Genomic DNA, 19099 nt, shown 5'->3' on the forward strand with positions numbered 1-19099 from the left:
GGCAGAATTGCTTGAACCCAGGAGGTGGAGGCTGCAGTGAGCCAAGATCGCCCCATTGCACTCCAGCCTGAGTGACAAGAACAAAACTCCGTCTCCAAAAAAAAAATACATAAAACAAAAATATATATATGTATATATATATAGATATATATCTATTTTTTTTTTTAAAGACAATGGCCCATGGCATATAAAAATATATATGGCCAGGCTGGTCTTGAACTCCTTGACCTCAGGTGATCCGCCCGCCTCGGCCTCCCAAAGTGCTGGGATTGCTATAGATAGACAGACAGCTAGATATGCCATGGGCCATTGTCTTGCCCTCATCTGTGAGCACATTGGGCAGGTGACAGCTGTTTCTGTTCCTTCCACGACCACAGACCACCGTTCTGCCAAGCGACTCAGTAAACATTTAATGGTCCTGAAAATCCAGCCCAGATCTTCACCTGATTATTTGCATATCACAGCTGGAATATCTTGCCTTTCTTTAATTAAAATCAAAGTGCCTGTAAATAGAAAGCCAATATTGAACTTAGGGGGTTACTTTCAGCATCCAGAGGAAGTGTCTCATCTTCATCGTAGGCTCGTGGGGAGGCGCTGCGCTGGGTCTGCAGTAAGCGAGATAAATCTCCCAGCACTTATTCATGTAATTCATAGAGTAGAGCGTCCGCTGTTGCTCACGGAATAAATTGCCTAAAAATACAACGTTCGAAAAATGATTACAAATTTATATTTTGAGAAAAAAGTAGCAGTAAATATAATCCTATTGCTTTTGTTTTTTTCTGAGACAGAGTCTTGCTGTCGCTCAGGCTGCAGTGCAGTGGCACGATCTTGGCTCACTGCAACCTCCACCCCCCAGGCTCAAGCGATTCTCCGGCCTCAGCCTCCCGAGTAGCTGGGATTACAGGCATGCATCACCACACCTGGCTAATTTTTTTTGTATTTTTAGTAGAGACAGGGTTTTGCCATGTTGGCCAGGCTGGTCTTGAACTCCTTGACCTCAGGTGATCCTCCTGCCTCGGCCTCCCAAAGTGCTGGGATTGCAGGAGTGAGCCACTGCGCCCAGCCCAGATTTATATTTTGAGAAAAAAAATGGGGCGGTAAATAGAATCCTATTGGTTTTGTATTTACCTTTTATCTGGCAGGCATTTGGACGAATGTTCTCGGTCATCAGTTTTGTAAAACACAAGAAGAGGGATGGGCTTCTCTTTCTGTGATAATGATCAAAAGATACCATAATTACTTCTCCTCCAAAAGAGGGAACTTAATTCCCTTCTCCTTGAGCACGGGCTAGACTTAATAATGTGCTTCTAATGTATAGAGTATAGAAAGGGAAGGCTGGAGTCAGTGGCTCACACCTACAATCCCAGCATTTTGGGAGGCCAAGGCGGGCGGATCACTCCAGGTCAGGAGTTTAAGACCAGCCTGGCCAACATGGTGAAACCCCATCTCTACTAAACATATAAAAAATTAGCTGGGCTTGGTGGCAGACACCTGTAATCCCAGCTACTGAGACAGAAGAATCACTGGAACCTGGGAGGTGGACGTTGCAGTGAGCCGAGATCGCGCCACTGCACTCCAGCCTGGGTGACAGAGCGAGATTCCATCTCAAAAAAATAAATACATAAATAAAAGTTTTTTTTAAAAAAAGATATAAAACCACATTTGCTGTAAGAAAGACAAGAAATTCTGACATAAGAAAGAAGAGTTGGTTGTGACTATTTTTTTCTGCATTAAAAACCCCAAGAGATATTTGCAGTATTGAACTGACCCCGATATGAAGGGCTTTCAAAGTTTTGATCTAGTATCTCATGGCTTTGTGGTTAATATTTGCAGAAAGGTTGTGTTCTGAGTCCTTCATTTCAAGGGTATGTTAAAAAAGAAAAAAAAAAAGACTGCTGAGGCTGGGCATGGTGGCTCACGCCTGTAATCCCAGCACTTTGGGAGGCTGAGGCAGGTGGATCACCTGAGGTCAGGAGTTTGAAACCAGCCTGGCCAACATGGTGAAACCTGGTCTCTGCTAAAAATACAAAAAAAAAAAAAAAAAATTAGCCAGGCATGGTGGCACACTCCTGTCATCTCAGCTACCCAGGAGCCTGAGGCAGAAGAATTGCTTGAACCTGGGAGGCAGAGGTTGCAGTGAGCCAAGATTGTGCCACCGCACTCCAGCCTAGGCAACAGAGCAAGACTTCATCTCCAAAAAAATAAAAATGACTGCTGAAAAGAGGGCATTATGACAATAATACAGCTTAGCTGTGCCCCATCCCCCAACGAGGGTCCAGAAATAGTACTTACTGGAATTCTTCATGATAAATGTGGTACGCCAAATGCAGGAGGTAATTCAAAAATGTTCTCAAAAGTATTGTTGTAAATGGAGAATGGATTTCTTCAACTGGTATGTCATTATTGGCTAAAATAAGAAAATTGGAAAGGATGCCTGATATTTGCTAGAACCTTCCATTTTATTTGCTCCTGGTATACAATTCGAAGGATTGAATATGAGAGAGTGCTTATTTCAAAATGCTCTGAACATGTGTATAAGCATCCAACTAAAAATTTAAAACTCCGTGAAAGCCAGGCACAGTGGCTCACGCCTGTAATCCCAGCACTTTGGGAGGCTGAAGCAGCAAATTGCCTGAGGTCAGGAGTTTGAGACCAGCCTGGGCAACATGGCAAAACCCTGTCTCTACCAAAAATACAAAAAATTAGCCAGGTGTGGTGGCGGGCACCTGTAATCTCAGCTATTTGGGAGACTGAGGCAGGAGAATCGCTGGAACCCAGGAGGTGGAGGCTGCAGTGAGCCGAGATTGAGCCACTGCACTCCAGCCTGGGCATCAGAGCGAGACTTCGTCTCAAAAAAAAAAAAAAAAGATGTCAATCTGGTTCCTTTACAAGGCGAGATATCTTGTCCCAATGTTTTCCAGAGTAGTCTGAGACACAATCTGATGAATGCTGCTAATGCTAAATGGATTTTAAGTATGTTTCAAACACTAAACTTTGACGTAAATAGCATTTTTTCTAATACTTTACTTTTCAAATATTTCAAATATTTATTTTGAAGCTTGCAGCTCTGCCTCCCAGAATTTGGCTGAAAGAAGTTAAACTTCCAAAGTTGTTAAATTTATCACATCAACTTCCTAATTTGAAATCAAGACCAGTCCTAAGACTACTTAGGGCCTTTTCGAGACCCTTCCAAGCCATTGCTGATTCTCCCCGTTTTTTTTTTTTTTTTTCCAGAGTCTCACTCTGTTGCCCAGGCCGGAGTGCAGTGGCGTGATCTCGGCTCACTGCAACCTCCACCTCCTAGGCTCAAGCGATTCTACTCCTACCTCAGCCTCCCCATAAGTAGCTGGGAATACAGACATGTACCACCACACCTGGCTAATTTTTGTATTTTTAGTAGAGACGGAGTTTCACCATATTGCCCAGGCTGGTCTCAAACTCCTGGACTCAAGTGATCCACCCGCCTCAGCCTTCCAAAGTGCTGGGATTACAGGCATAAGCCACGAGGCCTGGCCATCTCCTCATTTCTGACCTGACAATTCAGTGCTTTTTTACTACAGATCGGTGGTCAGGGGGAGAGAGGGAGGTAAACTTTCTGCGAAGGGCCAGAGAGTAAATCTTTTAGGCTTGGTGGACCAGACCGTCTACATCACAACCCCTCAGCTGTGGTGCTTTGGGGTAAAGCAGTCACAAACATGTAAGCAAATGGGCGTGTCTGTGTTCCAGTAAAGCGTGATTTAGGGGAACGGGGGTGCAGACTGGATTTCACCCTGAGACTGTGCATTGCTGGCCCTGCTTTTGTAGGTGACCTTGCACTGTTGCTGTTACGTCACGAGACTGTCTCTTCAAGTACATCGTAATCACGGGGGGAACAAGACAACGCACTGATTTCTGGAACACTCGTCTCCCAACCTGGGCCTTCCCAGCTCCCTCCACATTTCCGAACTGCTTTCCAGGTGACACTGTGATACTGTCCTTTAGACCAGCGGTCCTCCACCTTTTTGACACCAGGGACGGATTTTGTGGAAGACAGTTTTTCCATGAATGGTGGGAAGGGGTGGGGGGTTGTTGGTTTCAGGATGATTCAAGCGCGTTCGAATTACTGTGCACCTTATTTCTATTATTATGACATTGTAATACATAATGAAACAATTCTACAACTCGCCATCAGGTAGAATCAGTGGGTGCCCTGAGCTTGTTTTCCTGCAACTAGACAGTCCCATCTGGGGGTGATGGGATACAGTGACAGATCATCAGGCATTTGATTCTCCTAAGGAGCATGCAACCTACATCCCTCGCATGTGCAGTTCACAGTAGGATTTGCGCTCCTATGAGAATCTAATGCCCTGCTGATCTGCAGGAGGCGGAGCTCAGGCGGTAAATGCCAGCCACGGGGAATGGCTGTAAAAACAGATGAAGGTAGGCTGGGTGCAGTGGCTCATGCCTGTAATCCCAGCACTTTGGGAGGCCAAGGCGGGCAGATCATCTGAGGTCAAGAGCTCAAGATCAGCCTAACCAACATGGAAAAACCCCATCTCTACCAAAAAATACAAAAATTAGCTGGGCACAGTGGCACATGCCTGTAATCCCGGCTACTTGGGAGGCTGAGGCAGGAGAGTCACTTGAACCCAGGAGGCGGGGGTTGCGGTGAGACGAGATTGTGCCATTGCACTCCAGCCTGGGCAAAAAGAGTGAAACTGTCTCAAAATAAAACAAAACAAAACAAAAAATGAAAGTTCACTTGCTTGCCCACTGCTCACTTTCCACTGTGTAGCCTGTTTCCTAATGGGCCACAGACCAGTACTGATCCATGGCCTGGGGTTTGGGGACCCCTGCCTTTTGTGTGTGTGTGTGTGTGTGTGTGTGTGTGTGTGTGTATGCACGTGAGATGGAGTCTCACCCTGTCACCCAGGCTGGAGTGCAATGGCACGATCTTGGCTCACTGCAACCTCTGCCTCCCGGGTCCAAGCAATTCTCCTGCCTCAGCCTCCCAAATGGCTGGGATTACAGAAATTCACCACCACGCCTGGCTAATTTTTTGTATCTTTTAGTAGAGACGGGGTTTCACCATGTTGGTCAGGCTGGTCTCAAACTCCTGACCTCGTGATCCGCCTGCCTCGGCCTCCCAAAGTGCTGAGATTACAGGCATGAGCCACTGCACCCGGCCTGGTCCCCTGCTTTAAACCAAAAGATGTGAAGGATCTGGAATACTTGCCACTTAATATCCTGTCCATATCAGCAAGAGTTAGTTTGTGGTGATGAAATTTGCAATCTTTTAGAAATCTCCAGAAGCGAAGCTTTGTCATCAGAAAGGTATTATCCAGAGAGTGGTCACATCCCAGGCTGCTATAAAAGCTGTAGATTCTTCTTAATTCTGTAATATTTCTTAAGACAGCATATTCCACCTGAAAGGAAGAAAGTCATACGTGGATAAGAACAAAAGACGCCGGGTGTGGTGGCTCACGCCTGTAATCCCAGCATTTTGGGAGGCTGAGGCAGGCAGATCACCTGAGGTCAGGAGTTCCAGACCAGCCTGGCCAACATGGTGAAACCCCATCTCTACTAAAAATACAAAATTAGCCAGGCATGGTGGCACACACCTGTAATCCCAGCTACTCAGGAGGCTGAGGCAGGAGAATTGCTTGAACCTGGGAGGAGGTTGCAGTGAGCCGAGATCGTGTCACTGCATTCCAGCCTGGACGTCAAGAGCGAGACTCTGCCTCAAAATAAAGAAATAAAATTTAAAAATTTAAAAAAGAACAAAAGACACAACACCTGTGTCCTACATTAAATGCGATAATACAAATAAAGTAATGGCATTTAGCTCTTTCCAATGTAAGAACTTAAGAAGTGTTTGTTTGTTTTGTTTTGAGATGGAGTCTCACTCTGTCACCCAGGCTGGAGTGCAGTGGCACGATCTTGGCTCACTGCAACCTCTGCCTCCTGGGTTCAGGCGATTCTCATGCCTCAGCCTCCAGAGTAGCCGTGATAACAGGTGCCCACCACCACGCCCGGCTAATTTTTGTATTTTTGGTAGAGATGGGGTTTCACCATATTGGCCAGTCTGGTCTTGAACTCCTGACCTCAGGTGATCCGCCTGCCTCGGCCTCCCAAAATGTTACGATTACAGGCGTCAGCCACGGCACCTGGCCAAGAAGCATTTCATTCTTTCCACCCACTCCACTTGGTCAATAAAATGCCATCTCCAACCAACAGTAAAAACAAAACAAAACAACAAAAAAAGTTATCTGGAAAATAGACTTCCTTTCACATGGCAATGTGCTGGCTTCCTCTCTCAGTGGCGGCAACAAAATTCTATTGTCTGCAGATCCTCATCCCTTTTGCACATATGTGCAAAAATCTTCAACAAAATAAGTTGAATCCAGCAATATATAAAAAGAATAGTAGCCATGCGCAGTGGCTCAAGCCTGTTATCCCAGCACTTTGTGAGGCCAAGGCAGGAGGATTGCCTGAGCCTGGGAACTCCAGACCAGCCTGTGCTACATAGTAAGACCGTGTCTCAACTGAAAATTAAAAATTAAAGAAATTAACCAGGCACAGTGGCAAGTGCCCGTATCGTCCCAGCTACTCAGGAAGCTGAGGCGGGAGGATTGCTTAAGCCCAGAAGGTCAAGACTGCAGTGAGCTAAGATCGCACCACTTCACTCCAGCCAGGGTAACAGAGCAAGACCCTATCTCAAAAAGAAAAAAAAAAAAAGATAATACAGCAACACCAAGTAGGGTTTATCCTAGAATTGCAAAGCTGCGTCAACATTTGAAAAGTCAATCAATGTAATTCACAGTATTGACAGACTGAAGAAGAACCAAATGATTCTATCAACTGAAGCATTTCACAGAATTTAACATCCATTCATGATAAGCACCCTCAGCAAATTAGGAATAGAAAGGAATCCCTCAACCTGATAAACAGCATGTACAAAACACATGCAACTCACATCACACATAGGGCTGAAAGTCTGAAAGAAGCAATATTCCGCTAGGTGCAATAGCTCACGCCTGTAATCCCAGCACTTTGGGAGGCTGAGGCGGAAGGATCACCTGAGGTCAGGAGTTCGAGACCAGCCTGGGCAACACAGTGAAACTCCATCTCTACTAAAAATATCTGGGCATGGTGGTGCATGCCTGTAATCTCAGCTACTCAGGAAGCTGAGGCAGGAGAATCCCTTGAACGCAGGAGGCGGAGGTTGCAGTGAGCTGAGATCATGCCATTGCACTCCACCCTGGGCAACAAGAGGGACTCCGTCTCAAAAAAAAAAAAAAAAAAAAAGCAATATTCATGGTGGTTGCTTTACTCACCTCCCTCTCTGTCACATTTCACCTTTTAGGATTTTCCCCAGACCCTTGATGCCCTTAAGCTGCCCCAAACTCCCCACATATGCAGCCCTGCTGCCCTCTACACAGCGTCCTGTACTCCAGAACCACTCACCCCATGCCCTACCCTCATAATGAGACATTCAGAGAATGTGAAGAACAGGATTTGGGGTCCTAAGGGAGACAGAGCCCTACCTGGGTGGCTTCAGGCATTTGTTACGCTGAGCATTAATTCCTGCTTTTGAAAATGCAATTCAATTGAATAAACATGTATAGTCTGCCCGATCTGAAGCATTGTTCTAGGCTGGGCGTGGTGGCTCACACCCATAATCCCAGCACTTTGGGAGGCCGAGGTGGGCAGATCACCTGAGGTCAGGAGTTCCAGACCAGCCTGGCCAATATGGTGACACCCTGTCTCTACTAAAATACAAAAAAATAGCTGGGCGTAGTGGCTCACACCTGTAATCCCAGCTACTGGGGAGGCCGAGGTGGGGGAGGCTTGAACCCGGGAGGCAGAGGTTGCAGTGAGCCAAGACTGCGCCACAGCACTCCAGTCTGGGCAACAGAGCAAAACTCAGTCTCAAGGCCGGGCGCGGTGGCTCACGCTTGTAACCCCAGCACTTTGGGAGGCCAAGGCGGGCGGATCACGAGGTCAGGAGATCGAGACCATGGTGAAACCCCGTCTCTACTAAAAGTACAAAAAAATTAGCCGGGCGTGGTGGCGGGCGCCTGTAGTCCCAGCTACTCGGAGAGGCTGAGGCAGGAGAATGGTGTGAACCCGGGAGGCGGAGCTTGCAGCGAGCCGAGATCGCGCCACTGCACTCCAGCCTGGGTGAGAGAGCGAGACTCCGTCTCAAAAAACAAAAACAAAAAAAAAACAAAAAAAAGACATTCAACACGTGACAGCAGTCACCAGCTATATTTCCCCAGGATGCAACTGATACCAATCAGAAAGATGTTACCTGCTTCTTTTCTTCAGGTTGGACTGTCTCAGGGTACATGTCCAGGAGCAAATTTAGATCCAGCTCAACGCTCGATCCCAATACAGAATGACTCTCACTGCCATCAAGCTTTCTGATCAGTTCTAATGAATGAAGGCAAACACAGGGGATAAGTACGGTTTGTTTGGTGTTTGCTTGTTTTTATTTTGTTTTTTGTTTTTTGAGACAGCCTCACTCTGTCGCCCAGGCTGGAGTGAAGTGGCATGGTCTCAGTTCACTGCAACCTCTGCCTCCCAGGCTCAAGCCATCCTCCCACCTCACCCTCCCGAGTAGCTGCGACTACAGACATGCACCATCACGGCCAGCTAATTTTTGTATTTTTTGTAGACACAGGGTTTCACCATGTTGCCCAGGCTGGTCTCAAACTCCTGAGCTCAACTGATCCACCTGCCTTGGCCTCCCAAAGTGCTGGGATTACAGGCATGGGGCACCGCAGCCATCCTTGGAGATAATTATGAAAAGCAATGTTCAAATTTCTCAATATTATGTCACAATGATTTTCCACCAAAATGTGATGCAAGAATATTCCAAAAACCTATTAAGAACGCGGGCGGGGCACAGTGGCTCATGCCTGTAATCCCAGCATTTTGGGAAACCAAAATGTGAGGTTGAGGCTGCAGTGAGCTATGATCATGCCACTGGACTCCAACCTGGGCAACAGAGTGAGATCCTATCTCTAAAAAAAACATTTTTTAAAAGCAGTTGCAAGCTAGGCGCAATGGCTTGCAGCTGTAATCTCAACACTTTGGGAGGCCGAGGCAGGAGGATTGTTTGAGGACAGGAGTTTGAATCAGCCTGGGCAACATAGTGAGACCCTGCCTCTACAAAAAGTTTAAAAATTAGCTAGTCTTGGCCAGGTGCGGTGGCTCACACCTGTAATCCCAGCACTTTGGGAGGCCAAGGTGGGCGGATCACAAGGTCAGGAGTTAGAGACCAACCTGAGCAACATGGTAAAACCCCGTCTCTACAAAAAATACAAAAATTAGCTAAGCATGGTGGCACGCGCCTATAATCCCAGCTACTCAGGAGGCTGAGGCAGAAGAATCGTTTGAACCCGGGAGGCAGAGATCGCAGTGAGCCAAGATTGCGTTGCTGCACTCCAGGCTGGACAACACAGCGAGACTCCGTCTCGAAAAAAAAAAAAGAAGAGAAAAAAAAAATTAGCTAGGCACGGTGATGCGTGCCTGTGTTCCCAGCTATAGGGAAGGCTGAGGTGGGAGGATCACTGGAGCCCAGGAGTTTGAGGCCACAGTGAACAGTGATCGTATCCTGCTCCATCCTGGGTGATAGAGCGAGATTTTGTCTCAAATTTTTTTTTGAAAAAGGAGTTTCTCACAGAGGACTTGTTTTCTGAAGTGTTCGATGTATTTTGATGCGTGAACACCATGGATAAAAACAGATGAATTTTATTTCTTTTTTTTTTCCATTTTATTTATTTATTTATGAGACAGAGTCTCTGTTGCCCAGGCTGGAGTGCAATGGCGCAGTCTGGGCTCACTGCAACCTCCACCTTCCAGGTTCAAGCGATTCTCCTGCCTCAGCCTCCCGAGTAGCTGGGATTACAGGCGCCTGCTACCACGCCTGGCTAATTTTTTTATTTTTATTTTTAATTGAGATGGGGTTTCACCATGTTGGCTGGGCTGGTCTTGCACTGCTGACCTCGTGATCCACCAGCCTCAGCCTCCCAAAGTGCTGGGGTTACAGGCATGAGCCACCACGCCCGGCCAATGAATTTTATTTCAACAGGTGAATGCTTCCTACCGGCACTCCTGGACAATCTTTGAGCAACTCCTGAAGACAGGTCCAGGCAGCTGATGAATTCAACTTCAAGATCAGGAAACCCGGCTATGTGGTCATTGGAGAATGCGCCTTCGTACACACGCCCGTTCTTGAAAGTTAATCGGCCCTGCAGACAGAAAAACTTTTTAAAGTTTAGGAAAAGTTTTCTTAGAAAAACACTGGTAAGGCTGGGTGCGGTGGCTCATGCCTGTAATCCAGCACTTTGGAAGGCTGAGGCGGGCAGATACAAGGTCAGGAGTTTGAGATCAGATTGGCCAACATGGTGAAACCCCATGGCTACTAAAAATACGAAAATTCGCCGGGCCTGGTGGCGGGCACCTGTCATCCCACCTACTCGGGAGGCTGAGGCAGGAGAATCGCTTGAACCCGGGAGGCGGAGGTTGCAGTGAGCCAAGATCGTGCCACTGCATTCCAGCCTAGGTGACAGAGCGAGACTCTGTCTCAAAAAAACAAAAAAGGAAAGAAAAACATGGGTAAATGTACATCAGTAGTTTTTTCAAGGGTGTGGAGCTTTTTGTTTTGACAATATGCACTTACTCCACATATAATCAGGCTCCTGGGTCTCATGCGCTGTAGAAGTCCTCTCTCTCTTCCTCCTTTTCCTATTCCTCCTCCTCCCCACTCTCTCTCCCCCACAATCTTTCTCCAGCTTTAAGCACCTCTGGGCCACAGAATGTGTCTTATTAAACTGCGCTAGTGACCAGCAGAATGCCCAACACACAATACAGACTCCCTGATTTTTTTTTGAGACAGAGTCTCACTCTGTTGCCCAGGCTGGAGTGCAATGGCGCCATCTCAGCTCACTGCAAGTTCCGCCTCCTGGGTTCATGCCATTCTCCTGCCTCAGCCTCCCGAGTAGCTGGGACTACAGGTGCCCGCCACCACACCCAGCTAATTTTTTGTATTTTTAGTAGAGACGGGGTTTCACCGTGTTAGCCAGGATGGTCTCGATCTCCTGATCTCGTGATCCGTCTGCCTCAGCCTCCCAAAGTGTTGGGATTACAGGCGTGAGCCACCGTGCCTGATAATTTTTTTTTTTTTTTGAGATGGAGCCTCGCTGTCACGCAGGCTGGAGTGCAGTAGCACAGTCTTGACTCACTGCAACCTCCGCCTCCTGGGTTCAAGCAATTCTCCTTCCTCAGCCTCCCAAGTGGCTGGGATTACATGCATGCACCACCACACCCAGCTAATTTTTGTATTTTTAGTAGATATGGGGTTTCATCGTGTTGGCCAGGCTGGTCTTGAACTCCTGACCTCAAGTGATCTGTCCACCTCGGCCTCCCAGAGTGCTGGGATTACAGGCCTGAGCCACCACGCCTGGCCAAGACTCCCTGAGATTTGTCAAACCCAGCCCAATAGTCAGTTACTGATTCAGACGTGGGCAAATGACCCAATTTGGCTCTGTGAAATGAAAGACCTTTCTAGAGAGCTTCTGTAAAAAGTTCCTCCTTTTCTTTTAGCATGGGATGCAGATTTTGAAAGCTGGAACCAAGGCAGCCGTCTTGCAATCATGAGGGAGGAAAACCACAAGGGTGAAAGTGACATGATGGGAGATATCGTGGATAGATGGAAGAGAAATCCCTACAGCTCTGAGTTGCTGAATCAAACCAACCTTGAAGCCTACATTATTCTGTATTTCACATGGCAGATGACACTACATTGTCTGTTACTTGCAAACCAAAACCACCCTCATACACACACACACACACACACACACACACACACGAAAAACTGATTAAATAACCACTAAATATATAGGAAATCAATGACCATTGAAAATATTTTGCCAAGCACAGTGACTCATGCCTGTAATCCCAGCAGTTTGGGTGAGAGGATCACTTGGGACCAGGAGGCCAGCTTGGCAAACGTGGCAAAACCCCCGTAACTACCAAAAAAAAAAAAGAGCTGGGCGTGGTGGTGCCCACCTGTAATCCCAGCTACTCTAGTGGCTGAGGCACAAGAATCACTTGAACCGGGAGGCAGAGGTTGCAGTGAGCCGAGATCACACCACTGCACTCCAGCCTGGGCAACAGAGCGAAACTCTGTCTCAAAAAAAAAGAAAAAAAGTCACGTAATCACCTTAGCAAAACAGTAAGTTATCCTATACAAAACAGATAATGTAATTTAATAGAGAATGACATGCCTTTTGTCAAAAAGAGTTCTGTAGATGGATGGTGATGGTTGCACAACAATGCGAATGTACTTAATGCCACTGGACTGTGCACTTAGAAATGATTAAGATGGTAAATCTTATGTGTACTTTACCACAATTAAAATTAAAAAGAAATCTAGAGTGCCTAGATTTACATCAGACAAAACAGACCTCAGAGAAATGAAAATTACCAGGGTTGGCCAGGCATGGTGGCTCACGCCTGTAATCCCAGCACTCTGGGAGGCTGAGGTGGGCAGATCATTTGAGGCCAGGAGTTCGAGACCAGTCTGGCCAACATGACGAAACCCTGTCTCTACTAAAAATACAAAAATTAGCCAGGCATGGTGGCCCACGCCTGTAATCCCAGCTACTCATGAGGCTGAGGCAGGAGAATCACTTGAACCCAGGAAGTGGAGGTTGTAGTGAGCTGAGATCGCGCCACTGTACTCCAGCCTGGACAACAGAGCAAGACTGCGTCTCAAAAAAAAAAAGAAAATTAGCAGGGTTAATGAGGAACATTACGTGATGATCAAAAGAGCCAATGCACCAATACATAATAATCCTCAATGTATATGCACCTAACAATAAAGCTTCAAATATATGAAGCAAAACTGATAGATCTGAAAGCAGAATAGACAAATCTGCAATTATACTTGGACATTTCAATTGCTTTACATAATTTCAATGGCTTTACATAATTGTTTGAAATGTGATATTCCCAGGTCTATACTCACCATGCCATGTTTCTTATTGGAAACCCATTCTCCATCATACATGGCTCCACTGGCATAATAAAACTTGCCATGTCCGTGACGATATCCATTGACAAACTCCCCTATGTATTCATTTCTCAAAGGATACTGGGAACTGGGGATTCTCTTTAGAAACCACGTGTGTGTCCCAAAGCCATTCTGAAAAGAAAGCAGACTGCCATCAGAAATGCACAAAGCAGTTTCTCTCTTTACCTGGATCCCCTTAAAATTAGGATAAATACAATGAAAACTGGAAAGGGCAAAGAACGTGGACTCTGGAGTCACACAGACTTGGGTTCAATTTCAGCTCAGCTACTTACTAACGAGTCTTTTGAAATAAGGCAAATCACTTAAGCCCTCTAAGTTCCTCATCTGTAAAACAGAAATAACACCTACCCCTCAGGTTAGATACAGAGAAGTTCGAAACCGGCCTGGCCAACATGTTGAAACTCTGTCTCTACTAAAAAGTGAAGATAAGTGGATATAAAGTGCCTGGCTTGATCATGATGAGTTTCATTGTTATTTTAAATGTTGGGGTTTATTTGCTTTTATATATTTTTATATTTTGAGAAAGGGTCTCACTCTATCACCCAGGCTGGAGTACAATGGCACAATCTTGGCTTACTGCAGCCTTGACCTCCAAGACTCAGGTGATCCTCCCACCTCAGCCTCCCAAGTAGCCAGGACTACAGGCGCCAGCCACCACTACCCGCCAATTTTTGTATTTTCAGTAGAGATGGGGTTTCACCATATAACCCGGGCTGGTCTCAAATTCCTGGCCTCATTCCTCAAGTGGTCTCCCAAAGTGCTGGGATTACATGTGTGAGCCACTGCGCCCAGCCTAAATTTTTATTTTTTAAAGATACAAAAGGGGGCTGGTTGCTGTGGCTCACGCCTGTAATCCCAGCACTTTGAGAGGCAGAGGTTGATCACTTGAGCCCAGGAGTTCAAGACCAGCCTGTGTAATAAAGTGAGACTTCACTCCTACAAAAGAAAAATTATTTTTTAATTAGCCAGGCACGGTGGCAGTGGGCACCTCTGTAGTCTCAGCTACAGGGGAGGCTGAGGTGGGAGGATCGCTTGAGCCAGGGAGGTAGAGAGCCATGATTGCACCACTGCAGTCCAGCCTGGGCAACAGAGCAAGACTCTGTCGCTAAAAACAAACAAACAGGCTGGGTGCGGTGGCTTGCGCCTGTAATTCTAGCACTCTGGGAAGCCGAGGCGGGCAGATCACTTGAGGTCTGGAGTTCAAAACCAGCCTGACCAACATGGTGAAACCCCGTCTCTACTGAAAATACAAAAAAAAAAATTAGCCAGGCCATGGTGGTGGGTGCCTGTAATCTCAGCTACTCCAGAGGCTGAGGCAGGAGAATTGCTTGAACCTGGGAGGTGGAGGCTGCAGTGAGCTGAGATCATGCCACCGCACTCCAGCCTGGGCAACAGAGCAAGACTCTATCTCTAAAAACAAACAAACAGGCTGGGTGTGGTGGCTCATGCCTGTAATCCTAGCACTTTAGGAGGCTGAGGCGCACGGATCACTTGAGGTCAGGAGTTCAAAACCAACCTGGCCAACATGGTGAAACCCCATCTCTACTAAAAATACAAAAAAAAAAACCAATTAGCCCGGCCGTGGTGGTGGGTACCTGTAATCTCAGCTACTCCAGAGGCTGAGGCAGGAGAATTGCTTGAACCTGGGAGGTAGAGGCTGCAGTGAGCCGAGATTGCTCCACTGCACTCCAGCCTGGGCGACAGAGATAGAGAGACTCTGTCTCAAAAAAAAAAAAAAAAAAATCCAAAAAGAAATATACGTGTGTTGAGAATTGGCGGACCGTCCTCCTCTGGGTACAAGCTGCCACCCCGCCCGGCGTACCTGGACGCCCCTCTCCCACCGCCCGGCGTACTCCTCGTTGGTGGTCAGCCACCTCATCCTCCCCTCCCCGTGACGCATGTTGTCTTCCCACTGGCCTTCGTACATATTTCCAGATTTATAACTAGGACGAAAGAAACCAAAGTAAAACGATCAGTTACCTCCTACACCACATTTACCTTTAAGACATTCTTTTAAACACTCCCCTTGAGCTCCTTTGAAGAAATCCACCCCTTGTACTTATACAGTCTTCTCTGTATTTAAATTCAGGCCGGGCGTGGTGGCTCATGCCTGTAATCCCAGCACCTTGGGAGGCCAAGGCTGGCAGATCACCTGAGGTCGGCAGTTTGAGAGCAGCCTGACCAACATGGAGAAACCCCATCTCTACTAAAAATACAAAATTAGCCCAGCTACCTGGGAGGCAAAACTCCGTCTCAAAAAAAAAAAAAAAAAAATCCACTCTGCTTAGAGAGAAAATGTTCTGTGCAACTTTTGCATCTTACTTTTAAATATCCAAAGTGAACACTATTGGGCCCACAAACACTTCTTCATCTACACCCCAGGCGTGACCGTGGTCATACCTACCGTCTTATTCCCCAGCCCTTTTTGATGTTTTGCGCCCAGTCTCCCTGGTACCAACACGTACCCTCTTGATTGTAATAAATGCAGCCCTAAAACAAATAATATCATCTTTAAAACTATCAAGCCTCATGACACAAATGCTTTGTCAAATGTAAGGATATTAACTTAAAAAGTAGAACCTACGCAGAGGTCAATGTCATACATAGGCAAGACATGTAAACCGCTATTTTTCTGTTTTGCTACCAAGAAAACGGTAAAACTGCTGCACAAGGAGAAATGAGATAATGTCACAGATCAATTTCTCCTTAATAAAGTGCCATATTGGCCAGGCACGGTGGCTTACCTCTGTAATCCCAGCACTTTGGGAGGCCGAGGTGGGCAGATCACAAGGTCAGGAGTTCCAGACCAGCCTGGCCAACATGGTGAAACCTCATCTCTACTAAAAATACAAAAATGAGCTGGGAGTGGTGGTGTGTGCCTCTAATCCAACCTACTTGGGAGGCTGAGGTAGAATCGCTTGAACCTGGGAGGCAGAGGTTGCAGTGAGCCCAGATCGTGCCACTGCACTCCAGCCTGGGCAACAGAGCGAGACTCCGTCTCAAAATAAAATAAAATAAAATAAAATAAAATAAAATAAAATAAAATGTGTCATATAAGGCACAGAATGACTGTATTCATCATATTCAAGTATATTCATTATATCCAGTAACTATTAGTCAATTAAGTACCTAGAGAAATCCTGTCTGTTGCCACGTGGAGTGAACAGTTGCGCTTTCCATGTAACGGAAGGTCACTCTCTCTTAGGCGCCAGACCCCTTGTTGTTTTACCCATTTCACATCCTACTCATTTTACCGCCTCCAAGTATAAGTGAGCATAGTGTTCCCTTTGTTTGATCTACACAGAAAAGGCTCAAAAGGCTTTTTCACAGGTTTATCTGTGTGTGTGTATGTGTGTGTGTGTGTGTGTGTGTGTGTGAGACAGAATTTTTCTATCTTCTTTCTCATGATCAGGCAAACACATTCCTTCTTGCAGCCATACAGATGCTGCTGTCTAGAAGTCACCGTGCCCAATCCCTCCAATATGTCTCAAGCAATCTGCTGCAACACACACACACACACACACACAAAACAATCACAACTCGATAAATAGCCTATTAAAGCCTGCATATGGCCAGGCACAGTGGCTAATGCCTGTAATCCCAGCACTTTGGGAGGCCGAGGCGGGTGGATCACTTGAGATCAGGGGTTCGAGACCAGCCTGGCCAACATGGCGAAATCCCTTCTCTACTAAAAATTAAAAAATTAGCTGGGCGTGGTGGTGCACACCTGTAGTCCCAGCTACTTGGGAGGCTGAGGCAGGAGAATTGCTTGAACCCGGGAGGCAGAGGTTGCAGTGAGCCGAGATGGCACCATTGCACTCCAGCCTGGGCGACAGAGCAAGACTCCATCTCAAAAAAAAAAAATTAATAACATGGTTAATTTATGTGATGTGAATTTCACCTCAGTAAACAAAAAGTGAATATGCCCTGGACAGCGCCGCTAGCCCCTACCCCCTTCTCTCCCTCCATGTGGCCACCCAGCCCCTCCCCTGCCCTCCACATGGCCACCCCACCCCCTTTCTGCCCCACCCCCACCCCCTCCCCAGCCTTGCCCCCTCATGGCTGTCCCCCATGTCTGCCCACCCCCCACCCCACCCCCTTCACTCCTGCCCCACCTTCCCGTGCCGCTTGCCATTGCACCAGTGGCCGATGTAGGACACAGGCCGGGTGCTGCACTTGAACATCCCGAATCCGTTCCTCATGCCGTTGACCACTTCGCCTTCATACATGCTGCCGTCCGGCCACGTGTACATGCCGTGGTTCATCGGGACATTCTTCACAAAGTCACCCTGAAGCAGAACGGCCATGGGGTGACAGAAGGAAGCGTTGGGGGTGGGGGCGGGAATCCCTAGTCCTGTGGGCAGTTCCAGGAGCTGCTTGACCTCTGATTCTGTTCCTGCCTCTCCTGTGGACACACACTGAACATCCCCCTCGCATTCTCTCCCTTCCTTGTCTGCTCTCATCTCATCCTCTCTCATCTGACCCGACCAGTGGGCGGAAGCTCAGGCAGGAGGAAATATCTGGGAGGTTGCAGGTCGACCAAGTTCAGAGAAGCAAGCAGGTGACGTTGGAAAGTGCTGGCTTCCAATCCTGACCTGGGGAACTTCAGATTCTTAGAACCCACCTTGGCAGGGCACAGTGGCTCACGCCTGTAATCACAGCACTTTGGGAGACTGAGGCGGGAGGACTGCTTGAGGCCAGGAATTTGAGGCCAGTCTGGGCAACCTAAGGAGACGCTGTCTGTAGAAAAATATTTTATTTGTTATTGTTTTTATTTTTGAGACAGAGTCTCACTCTGTTGCCCAGGCTGGAGTGCAATGGCGCCATCTTGGCTAACTGCAACCTCTTCCTCCCTGGTTCAAGCAATTCTCCTGCCTCAGCCTCCCAAGTAGCTGGGATTACAGGCCCCCACCACCACACCCTGCTAATTTTTTTGTATTTTTAGTAGAGACAGGGTTTTGCCATGTTGGCCAGGCTGGTCTTGAACTCCTGACCTCAGGTGATCCACCCACCTCGGCTTCCCAAAGTGCTGAGATTAACAGGCATTTAACAGGCTCGAGCCATCATGCCTAGTTTTGTTTTGTTTTGTTTTGTTTTTTTGAGACACGGTCTCACCCTGTCACCTAGGTTGGAGTGCAGCGAGACAATCATAGCCCACTGCAGCCTCGACCTCCCAGGCTCAAGAGATCCTCCCACCACAGCCCCCCAAGTAGCTGAGACTACAGGTGTGTGTGCCACCAAGCCTCACTAATTTTTAAATTTTTTGTGGAGATGGAGTTTCTCTATGTTGCCCAGGCTGGTCTGGTCTCAAACTCCCAGCCTCAAGTGATCTTCCTACCTTGGCCTCCCAAGTAGCTGGGACTACAGGTGCTGGCCACCAAGGTGCAGTGGTGCATGCCTATAATCCCAGCACTTTGGGGGTGCTGAGCTGAGAGGATCTGTTGAGCCCAGCAGGTTGAGGCTGCAGTGAACTGTGACCCCTGCATTCCAGCCTGGGCGACAGAGCAAGATCCTGTCTCTAATGAAAAAAAAAAAAAAGAACCCGCTCGAAGGAGGTGAATTCACTGTTCCCTCCAGGCTTAGTGATGACTGGGGAAACCCCTCTTTCTTTTTCGTGTTTTTTTCCAAGATGGAGTTTTGCGCTTGTTGCCCAGGCTAGAGTGCAATGGTGTAGTCTCGGCTCACTGCAACCTCCGCCTCCCAGGTTTAAGCAATTCTCCTGCCTCAGCCTTCCGAGTAGCTGGGATCACAGGTGTGCACCACCATGCCCCGCAAATTTTTATAGTTTTAGTAGAGACGGGGTTTCACCATATTGGCCAGGCTGGTCTCGATCTCCTGACCTCAAGATGATCTGCCCACCTTGGCCTCCCAAAGTATTGGGATTACAGGCGTGAGCCACCATGCCCGGTCAGGAAATCCCTCTTTCTGCCACGGGTCATCAAAATATTCTGTAAACAAGTCAGTCAACAGCCTGCCCCAGGGGCACCTGCTAGGGAACCCACTCTGCCCAGGACG

At 47.4% G+C, this 19099-nt stretch overlaps 1 protein-coding gene across 4 annotated transcripts in view; it reads right to left on the reverse strand.

Annotated features, from left to right (window-relative positions):
• The window catches only part of LOC129489530 (radial spoke head 10 homolog B-like), a 44734-nt gene that overhangs the window by 18593 nt on the left and 7042 nt on the right, over positions 1-19099 (reverse strand). For 3 of the 4 annotated variants that reach the window (XM_063646065.1, XM_063646067.1, XM_063646068.1), the window contains 10 exons: positions 17200-17373; positions 15489-15574; positions 14907-15027; positions 13019-13195; positions 10094-10238; positions 8294-8415; positions 5216-5405; positions 2293-2407; positions 1129-1208; positions 542-690 (listed from right to left, as the gene is read on the reverse strand). In XM_063646065.1, coding sequence (XP_063502135.1) covers positions 542-690; positions 1129-1208; positions 2293-2407; positions 5216-5405; positions 8294-8415; positions 10094-10238; positions 13019-13195; positions 14907-15027; positions 15489-15574; positions 17200-17373 — 1359 coding nt within the window. Of the gene's footprint in view, positions 1-541; positions 691-1128; positions 1209-2292; positions 2408-5215; positions 5406-8293; positions 8416-10093; positions 10239-13018; positions 13196-14906; positions 15028-15488; positions 15575-17199; positions 17825-19099 lie in introns of all 4 variants that reach the window. The other variant, XM_063646066.1, reaches the window with a different exon arrangement.

The sequence above is a fragment of the Symphalangus syndactylus genome, chromosome 9 (genome assembly GCF_028878055.3).
Source record: "Symphalangus syndactylus isolate Jambi chromosome 9, NHGRI_mSymSyn1-v2.1_pri, whole genome shotgun sequence".
Taxonomy (NCBI): Eukaryota; Metazoa; Chordata; class Mammalia; order Primates; family Hylobatidae; genus Symphalangus; species Symphalangus syndactylus.